This window comes from Drosophila erecta, unplaced genomic scaffold (assembly GCF_003286155.1).
Source record: "Drosophila erecta strain 14021-0224.00,06,07 unplaced genomic scaffold, DereRS2 tig00000000-arrow-pilon, whole genome shotgun sequence".
NCBI lineage: Eukaryota > Metazoa > Arthropoda > Insecta > Diptera > Drosophilidae > Drosophila > Drosophila erecta.
Genome location: NW_020825194.1, coordinates 3512989 through 3523158, shown reverse-complemented (window position 1 = coordinate 3523158; position 10170 = coordinate 3512989). Strand labels below are relative to the sequence as shown.

At 44.3% G+C, this 10170-nt stretch overlaps 3 protein-coding genes across 3 annotated transcripts; 2 read left to right on the top strand and 1 right to left on the bottom strand.

Annotated features, from left to right (window-relative positions):
- Positions 1-4170: 4170 nt before the first annotated feature.
- Positions 4171-5032, top strand: LOC6555355. Its single transcript, XM_001981398.2, has 3 exons — positions 4171-4425; positions 4482-4652; positions 4705-5032. Exons 1-3 carry the CDS (start codon positions 4180-4182, stop codon positions 4879-4881), a joined length of 594 nt encoding a protein of 197 aa, XP_001981434.1. The 5' UTR covers positions 4171-4179; the 3' UTR covers positions 4882-5032.
- A 592-nt stretch (positions 5033-5624) lies between these two features.
- On the top strand, positions 5625-6200 carry LOC6555354. The gene is made up of 2 exons (XM_026983885.1): positions 5625-5939; positions 5998-6200. The coding sequence occupies exons 1-2, from the start codon at positions 5640-5642 to the stop codon at positions 6187-6189; spliced, it is 492 nt and encodes a 163-aa protein (XP_026839686.1). The 5' UTR covers positions 5625-5639; the 3' UTR covers positions 6190-6200.
- Positions 6201-6236: 36 nt separating this feature from the next.
- LOC6555353 (serendipity locus protein H-1) lies at positions 6237-9631 on the bottom strand. The gene is made up of 3 exons (XM_001981396.3): positions 8328-9631; positions 7054-8267; positions 6237-6943 (listed from the first exon to the last, which is right to left on the bottom strand). The coding sequence occupies exons 1-3, from the start codon at positions 9341-9343 to the stop codon at positions 6555-6557; spliced, it is 2619 nt and encodes an 872-aa protein (XP_001981432.1). The 5' UTR covers positions 9344-9631; the 3' UTR covers positions 6237-6554.
- Positions 9632-10170: the final 539 nt, after the last annotated feature.

Sequence of the window (10170 nt, the reverse complement as noted above, 5' to 3'; positions counted from 1 at the left end):
AATGCAAACCCAACAAAGTAGAGAGAGCTGGGGCTGGAGCTCGGGGCTCGGAGCTCGGAGTTCAGAGCCTTGGGATCTGGGAATTGGAATGTGGGACTGCGAGGCTGCCAAATGTGGCCCAGAAAAACCAAAGTTTAGTTAACTTTTCATCAGGCTAATAAAGCGTACGTCTTTTTGGCAACGAAATGGCGGCGTTGGAGACAACGACACCAAATCAATGCTCAACTAGAGTTTGGGCTCTTAAAATCTGTTCATGTGTGTGTGATTATAGATGCGACTAATGAATAGAAATGTCGTCCTTCAAAACTTTTCGGTTACCAGGCCAAAGAAAATCTGGCTGTTTCCCTCTACCTCTATTTGTGTGGGTTAATGAAAATCCGATTTTTGTTTCACATTCCCACACACACAAACACTTTATACTTTCAAGTTGACTTTGAGTTTTTGGCATTTTGAGAGCTCAAGGAAGCGTGGCAAAAGATTTGCGGTTCACTTGGAATGCAAAACTTAAATGCGTGCCATATGAATCGTTAATTGTGTGGGTGTGGCAGCGGGCGGAAACGGAAGCGGGCTGGAAGAGGAAGAGAGCGCGTTGGGAAGGCGCATAGAAAATCAAGGGAAAGGGTGAATAATAAATGAACCTTCTACGCTCTGGTTTGTAAGAAGGTATTCGAATTTGAGTTTCATAAATTTGATATTACGTTTTGAATATTGAATGAACTCTATTTTCGACAGCTATCAGCCTGACAATATATCTTGAAGGTAATTTAAGAGTGAAATGATGCGTCTATCGAATTTTCATTGCTCCTAGTACATACATTCTTGGTTTAATTTCCTTTGCTGTGCTTAAAAGTCACAATAATTATTTTCACAATCTTAATTTCTGATCCGCTCTTGTTTTCGAGTCATTAATGGGAAGCGCATTCCTTGGCTTTAATATTAAATTAAGCAGCCTTGGCAAATATTTTCATGCTCATTCATAAAATTTGACATTAGCATATTGCATTTCCATTGCGTTAATGTGACAAAATGACAAATGAAGTTGGTTTCGCTCCTCCAGTCGCGTTGCATTGCCAGTCGAGAGCCGTCTGTCTGCCTGTCTGTCGCGTTTCATTTCCTCCGCCTGCCTTCCGGTTCCTCGAATGGTATTTTATGCGTTTCGCGGCAAACTGCACTTGAATTCGCATTTGCATTTTTCCGAGCGTGGCAAAAAGCAAAACACTCTGACAAGCGTTTACAAACTCGCCAGTGCGACAACGCCAGCAACAAGCCAAGTAGCGCGGCAACTTTGAAATTGATAAATTGATTTATGCAAAGAAAACAACAAAAAAGGAAGACAGAAAGAATCTCCAGAGGAGGCAAAACTTATATTTTTGTATATGTATACGCCAGCTTTCTATATCATCCGCACTCTTGAGTCCGTTGAATATGAAAAATAATGATGGTGGGCGAATCAAAAATTTGTAGCATACCCACAGGCTGATGTGCCAGCCGCAGGACATTCAAAAGATATAGTCATTGAACCTGAGGCTCAGACAGAATTTAGGCTTACAACCTCTGACTGCTACACACAAAATCAATTAATAAACAAAATTGCAATTGTTCGTTATGTCTGCTGCAGACTTCCCCCATCCGAAAGCTTCTGTGGCTATTTTTATAAGAGCTTCCTTCTCTTTTTTCCAGGCACCAGTGCCGCTTAAAGTCGCTCCCAGACCCATTGTGCCGGGATTTGACGTCATTATTGTTTCTGTGGTTCCTGCTGATTGACCCACGCCCCCTCACGTACCAATAGCAGCTCCATCGCAATGCCAACCATATTCTCGTATCAGTTTCCATTTTTTGCGAAAACACTTTCTGCTGTTCGTGGTGCCCACATATAAGTCTATTTATACACCTGCGGTCAGACTAGAAGTGTTCTGTGGAATCCATATTATGATATAATAATTTAAAACTGTTTAACTTCCGATTAATATTTCTTTCCTTTCAAGAGGTATCGATTTAGTAATTAAATATTAATCCGTTTTCTATACGTACTGCTTCTGTACTTAAGAAACATGGTTAGACACTGGCCTACAAGAACTGATTTAAGAAAACCATTTTATCAAGTAGACAAATACCAGTGCTATTGCCATAGGCTCATGTGTGTGTACATATATCCTTTTGCATGTGCACTGCGACATTTAAACCGTACAGACAAACAATTCTATATGGTAAACAAGTCACGTGCCACGTGTGTTATTGCTTTTCGTTGCCTTTGATTTTCTGCACTGAGTGGGAGTGGGAGTGTTATGGCAAGATGCTGGCTTAATGGGCGGCACCACGCCCACTTGCTAAAGCAGCTGGCATTATAAACTTAATTAAAATATCGGCAGACAGTGATAAATGACAGCCCCCCGAAAGCAGGCAATGTTTTCTTTTGGAAAGGCAAGCGGCAAATATTTAAACACTCACACATATTGTAAGGACTTTGGCGAAGATTCGCGGGCGTGTGTGTATTTATAGACACACATAGCCGTGAGCACACACACACTTATCCATAGGCACACACTATGGGGCTACAATCACAATCACAGGTAACTGCTACATGTGTAAATATTTACAAAACGCGCCAAGCGTCGACAAACCGACGCCAAGCATCTTCACTTTTGCCGCCAACGAGCGGTGCTTCATTGTTGCTGCAGCGCGCAACTCTTTCGCTTCGTCCAGGAGCGTTTCTTGGGCGCCAACGGGTGCTATTCAGTATGGTCCTTCATGTCGGATACTTAACCGTTTGGGCTTATTACTTCAGAGGTGTGATTTAGCTGAAATTACCCCTCTATAGTTAATGTAATTTTTAAGTTGTAACTTAAAAAGATTATTCAGTTTTTTTTTTTTAACATAAAAAAACTACCTGACCCGATTAGGCGCCGAATGCTCCTGTCTTTTCATTCACCCACGCAGCCAAGCACACAGGTTTATTTATGCCTTTCGATATTTATCGCTGTTGCTCTATTTGCTTTTGTTGCTGCCACTGCTGCTTTTCGAGAATCCCCCCATTTCAAAGTGGGTATATGTGTGTTTTATACCCTTTTATTATTATTATGCTGTCATTCCTGTTGTCGCGACATTGTCAGCAAGCGCTGTGTGGTACTGCGGTACCCTTTTGCGGGTACATGGGATATGGTTATTGTGTAACCGCCTGCGTGTCCATGCTTAGTCCTTTATGTCGACGTTGAAAGGGTTTTAGTTGCCCCATTTCGACAAATCGTTTTATGTCATCATATGTTCAGATACAAGTCAAAACGTTTTACTACTCCAGAAACTGGTCATAACTCGAGACAAAATTCAATGTGTGAACTTCACTTCGAATACCCAAATCAATTTAGTAATTTGCTCCATTTGGCATTTCATTCCATATGCCTCATAATGTCAACGATGCCGATATATCAAATGGTAATAGAAGATGTCTTGGCAGGTTTGAGAGTGCCATAAATTTGGAGTCCACAGGATCTTGAAAGGACAGAGTTTGCACTTCAATGTTTTTGCGTGAAACAGGATATGCATCTGTAGTATACTTCAGCAGATTGGGATCAAAAAATAAGACTAGGTTTCTATCTCACCCTTTTTTAAATGCAGGCATGGAATAAAGTGCAATCCCACCCCTAACTGAAGCCTAAAAGGCAAATCGCTTAAACTCCCTGTTTGGCTGCTGACTTTGATATACAGCCTTTTGAGTGTCGCTCAAAGTAGTAGGAAAAAACTAGAATTGGAGTACGAGTATGTGGAACAACCCTTAGGGCAATGCAAAATGCATTTCATTCGGTCTGACAGTTTTTGCTTTTTCAATTCCTGGAGGACAGTAGCAGAATCAATTTAGGAAATATCTTGAACTAAAATAAAACATTTTGAATTCTTGATATTCCCAGTTCCTGCATTTTATATATCCTCCTTATAATAATCGCTAAAAGTGAATTAAAGTCATAACCTTGTTACCCTACAAAAATATTAAATTGATTGAAATAGTTCGTAAAATAGCTTTTTAAGTAGACAATTAAAAGTAAAGCAGAGTGTGAGATTAGAAAAGTACACACGATAACTGTGTCAGCTGGAGGCTAATTATTATTATTAAAATTCATATAGCGTGATATTAAAAGTATATATGGCAAAGAGCTTTTTAAATAGTTTCAGTTGTGATCGGTTATTATGGATTTGAACATAGTTATACTTGCATTCATCTCCCTTCTTTACAAGGCAAATGGAGCAGTGTACGAACTCTCGGTGGCCGATGAGGAAATATTTAGGAGCTGTCCCAATCCTGAGCCAGGCACCCTTGACATCCATGGATTTTTGGATTTATCGGAATTTTCCACTTCCATGAATGCCAATGGACTGACTGTAAGCGGGAACCAGACTTTGGTGTGGGACATCCAACGCAAGGATCGCATACAGGTGACTACGTCCTCGACACCGGTGATAAAATCTAGAACATCCCAATTATTCCGCAGGTGTCCATTAAACTTCTCTATTTGGAACGGGGCACGTGGACGTCGACTGTTTTCTCATTATTTATGAGGGATTTCTGTAAAACCATGTATGACAAAAATCAGATACTCTATGATTCCTGGACGGGGCATATCGTAAACGGTGATAAGGATAAATGTGTTAATGTTCCAGGAGTAGGTTTGAACTTTCGCCATATACAGAGATTTTCTACGAACTTTATTTCAGACAAAATTTATATTGAAGACCTACGTACTCAGTTTGACCTCCTCAATTTCCGCCCCACTTCGTGAAGGACGCTACAAGGCGAATGTAATGGGTCGAGCGTTTGATTCCACCGGAACCGAGAGACCCACCCGCATTTGCTGTGAAATAGTTGGAGATGTTTTTAAAATTAAGAACTAGGTGTAGCTAGAAGTTTAATTTACTTTTTGCCGAACGCCCAACATGCAAAGCAATCCCCGTACTACGAGCCCACATTTCGAAGATGTACTAATTTTACATTTCAATAAATAATACCTGCGAGCATATGGCTACTTACATATCCTTTCGCCAAAGAGAAATGTTTTAAATATTTTTAATTTATCTGTTTTATGTTGTGTGTAATAAATTTGGAACACTCCAAAAAACCAAAAATATTGTGTTTATTAAAAAATATAAAAAATCAAGAGTATGTATGCGATTTATTGAGAATATCCTCATGCGTAATAATTTTTTTTTCACTTTTTTTTACATACCATTTACATGGTATTTTTTTATTACACCATTCACGAACTCTATCCGAAAAGCTTCATACACACAAAAAAAAACGAGTTATTAATTACATACTTAGACGTTATATAAACTCTGTAAAATTATACCTTGTATAAACTGTATGAACACTAAAAGACTGGGGCAGCTGCAGAGTAATTACTATAATTAGTAACAGCATCCTGTTTCTCTGTACTTATATAGTGTGGCTTCAACAATGGGAGCGCTTCATTTGGTTCTAAATTCACAGAATGGTTCCAAAAGTACTCCTGCTAGCGGTGCTCGCCATCTCAGCAGGTGCAGAGAAGTATGAACTTACGGTGGATGAGGAGGTATTTCTCAGTTGCCCTGATCCTGAGCCCGGCACGCTCGACATACATGGCTTGGCAGATATATCGGAGCTCTCAACTACCATGGATGCTGGTGGGGTAACTCTAAGCGGAAATGCGACTCTTAGGTGGGCCGTTCAACCAGAGGATCGCGTGGAGGTGATTTCATCTTTACAAAGCTGTGGCGACTTATGCATGATGTATGTTTTTTGGCAGATGAGTGGCAAACTTTTATATATGGACAGAGGGACCTGGACGCCAACAGTGTTCTCGCTGACTGCAAAGGACTTCTGCACTGTTATGTTCGACAAAAACCAACTGTGGTACAAATACTGGACTGCGCATATTACCAATGAAGTAAAGAATTGTTTAAATGTTCCCGGTGTGAGTACTAAAATTACTCCTGCATTAAAAATTCGCCCTTTAATTTTCCGCATCACAGACTAAAATTATACATGAGAAATATGTGCTCAGTTTGACCGCTACTGCTGTGGGGCCAGTTACCCCAGGTCGTTACAAAGCCAACCTAATGTTCAGAGCCTACGATTCTTCCGGGGCCGAGAGGCCGACTCGCATTTGCGTAGAAGTACGGGGCGATTTATCTAAAGTCAGACGATCAAAGCCCTTTGCATAAAGGGGGCCCAATAGGCCTTGCAAGAAATGATTAGATGTTTACTAAAATATGTACGAAATTTATTATTGGTGTGAAGCGTACAAATTAAAGATCTATCATTATGTTTCTATATATAATCGTTTATATATACACTCAAATACACTTACGGGCTATGCAGAAATCAGCTTACGTCAATTACTTAAACAAATGTAGCGTCATACTCTTAATTACCTACGGGACACAAATCCGAATTCTCTTAATCGATTGCCATGGGTCCGCGACCGCCCAATTGCGCTGGTGCAACGTAGTCGACACTGCTAACTTAACTAAGACACAGGAGATCGTTGAGGCGTTGATGTTGACAGGCAGCAGATTTCGCTGCCCGATCATGTCAGATGCGGCGTGGCCGCAGTCGCCGATTTCCCCGCAAAGAATCGACTTCCGCCGGTCTGGTTGGTGAAGAGCAGCGTGTCAACTGAGGGCAGCATCTGGTTGGATCGCACCAGCAGGGGCACATTCACCATGGACACAGAGGGTGTCTGAGCCAAGCTCGTGGTCACAGACTGAACACCATTGCCCGTACTGCTAAGCTTGCCGTGTGCATTCAGCGTAAAGGCGGGCAGGTAGTAGTTCCCAGATCTCACTGGTAGTGCATTCGTCGATATGGCGACACTGGATGCGGATGAAACAGCGGTCAGCTCCATTGAGGCCGGCGACGAAAACGGTGAGGACTCCAGTGAGGGGCAAGCTAAGCGGTCGCTGGGCTTACAAGGCACTGTAAGTACAAAATTGTAAACTACAATTAAGTTTTTAAAAACAAAACTAATTATACACTTAACAGCGTAGATCATTCGATAGGACAGGGCATTATCATTCGAAACTTACAGAAGTCATCCTCTGGCAACAGCTCGTCCGGTATTTCATTCTTTATCTGGAAGTGCAGGGCAGCAGCCGAATCTGAAATGGCGTTGTCCGACGTTCCCATTTCTGTGTTCGCATTTGGCGCATCGTACAGACCGCACTCCTCCATCTCCAGGGCCTGCTCCATGATCAGCTCTTCGGCTGACGTCAGACTAAGGCCGTGTAGGTCGAGGAACGGGCCCTGAGTCTGCAGTGGCTCCTTCTTGATTTGCGGCACTGCAGGAATGGGTTCTAAGCTGGACTGCTGAGGCTGGCCCTGCTGTAGAAGCTGCGGTTTTTGCTGCAGTTGCTTGGGTGCAAGCTGCTTTCGTTCTCGCTTGACTTTGGTCTGCTTAGGGGCCGGCGGGGCCAGTGGCACCAGCACAGTGGTTAGTTCCTGTTGATGCCCTTGCCCCTGCGGCACAGGATGCACTTGCTGCAGAGCAGTACCGGCAGGTAGAGTTATTCCCAATGCGGCAAGAGTGGCCTGCTGCGGCTGCTTCTTTTTCCGCGCTTGTTTTGCAGGAGCCGGCGCAGCAGCAGACGTAATATTGGCCTTGGCTTTTAGTTCACCAGAAGCGGAAAGATCGTTGGGATTCACAGCTGCAGTTGCTGCTGCCGCCGCTGCTGCTGCTGCTGCTGCCGCGGCTGCTTTTTGGGCCTTGTTTGTAGTAGACTTCTTTGAGCAGTAGGAGGGAATGTTCTCGAGGTGTTCACCCGTTTTGTGGTCCACCTTGTGCCGACGTCTCGTGTGCTTCAGCCAGTTGGGGAAGTTAGTAAAGTCGCGCGGACAGTAGTTGCATTTGAATGGCCGCATGCCGGTGTGTATGTTGGAGTGCTGCTTCAGCTTTGAATTGCTGATGAAACTCTTGTCGCATACTGTGCACGCGAATGGTCGCTGCTCCAGGTGCACCAAGTTGTGAACTTTGAGGCAGCGCTCCGTTTTGTACATCTTGCCGCACTTTTCGCAACGATAGGAACGCGTTTGCGCATGGTACTTCTGGTGGCGCTGCAGATGTGAGCGCTCCTGGAATCGCTTTTGACACTCGGGACACTCGTAAGGCTTCTCCGATGAGTGAATCCGTGCGTGGTGCGTGAGGTTTATTTTTTGCACAAACTTTTGGCCGCAAATGTCGCACTGGTACTTCTTGTTATCGCTGTGAATCTTTCGATGCATCCACATGCTTCCCAATTTGAGGCTAAAATGAGAGTAAAATGGTCAATAGAAATAACTTTTTTCCGTTTGCATTAACACTTACCACTTTCCGCAGTCGGGACACTTCTTCCAGGTGTCCTTGCGACCCTCGGTGCGGTGCGTCTTTAGGTGCTTCTTCAAACCGGCCAGCACCTCAAATTCCCGCTGGCACTCGCTGCAACGGTAGGTGGGCCTCAGCCGATGGGCGGCCGCCTCGTGCTTGGCCACCTCGTCGGGCGTCTCCAGTAGTAGTCCGTTGCAGTCGAGGCACTTGTGCAGCGGTGCCGGATCTACTTCCAACGGCTTCGTTTCCGAGGCAGCCGGAGGCGGCATGCTAGCCGCATCTGCCGCCGACTCTGCCGTTTTGGCCTGCTGAAAGATGGTAAACGATGGCGGCAGTAGCTCGGACTCGCACACCTCTACTTTGGTGACCACTTGCTCCGGCGGATGCTTCTCCTCGGGCGGCTCCTCCTTAAAGACCTTCAGACGCACCGCCGTCGCCGCCGGCAGCTTGGGCTTGCGTTGCAGTAGCTGTGCCTGGGGCATTTGGAGCTGATGCTGCTGGTGGAGCTGCTCGGGCGATAGCTTTACGGGCGTGGACGTGCCGCTGGAGGAAGTCTTCTTAAACGGGGAGTTAGTGAAAGCATTCGGTGGCTCGGGTCGTAGGAAAGTCACACTAAACTCCGAGCTGGAGTGGTTATCACTGGTCAAGCTGCTGGACACGGTTGAGGAGCTGGTGGCAGCCATATCATCACGGCAGACGTCCGAGGAGAGATTCAGCTCGGTGTTGTTTTGGGCACTCTCGTCCAAAACGCGCCAAAAGTCGGTGGAGGAGAGACTGTTACCATTGACCAGGCTGGCGGAGCTGATGGTCACGCAGGCCGACAGATCGATGTCCAGCGACTCGTCCTTGATGCTCGATATCGAGTCGAAGTTGTTAATCCGCAGGAGCGAGCTGAGTATCTCGTCGTGGGCCGCCTTCGTGGGGGTGCCCGCATCGCCGCTGTATATTTTAGGCGGCAACTTCTTGCTTGGCGCCTCCTCCTTCATTCTCTTGCCCTCGCCCTTGCCGCCCTCCATTCGCCTTGCCTTGCGTACACGTACAGGTTATGCGGTCGGCGTTTTCGCTCGCCGTATTTTGTCTTTGTTCGCCGCGCCGCTGGCGCTTTGCGTTCACTGGTGGTCGTTGCCCGGTCACTGGGTCCCCAATTCACTCATCGCGATCGCTTTCGATGGGTTAAACGCGCCGCAATTGATCGAAAAACATTTAATTATTGTGAAATGCGCCTTGGCTTTGTTGTTTTTGTCACGCTTACAATTCTCGAGTCGCCATTTTGAGAACAGTGTTGGAAGACGCGTACGAGTGGCAGTCCCGCTAAAAGTAATGGTCAACTGGCGGGCTGCTAGCTAAATTTAATTCACGAATGAATCCAGCATTTTAAATATGTTTTCTTGACTCAACAGAAATTGCTGTGCAACAAGGAAATATGTTCTTTACCGACTCAATTTATAAGGTAACATTTTTAATGATTTAATTTGGGATTACGTTGTCAAGGGTCTTCAACGCTGTGGCGCTTTTAAAATTATAAGTATTATATATTGATATAATAAAAATTGAACGTGATAGGCGAAAAGATAGTGTTATTTGTTTATGTTTTTCACGTTTCTGTTTACACGTTTACAAAGTGAAAATACAAGTTTGTACCATGAAACAAGTTTTTATATATATTTTTTTTTTATATTTATATACCCCTTGTATCTATGATTACCTTTAATGTCCTTTTATTACCAAATTTTTATATTATGTTTTTAGCTATACTTGAGAAACATATTAGCACAGGTCATTTCCTTTCTGCTAGAATTTGTATATTGAGATAGGTTCTGCATGCGCACGCCAAGGAATGAAC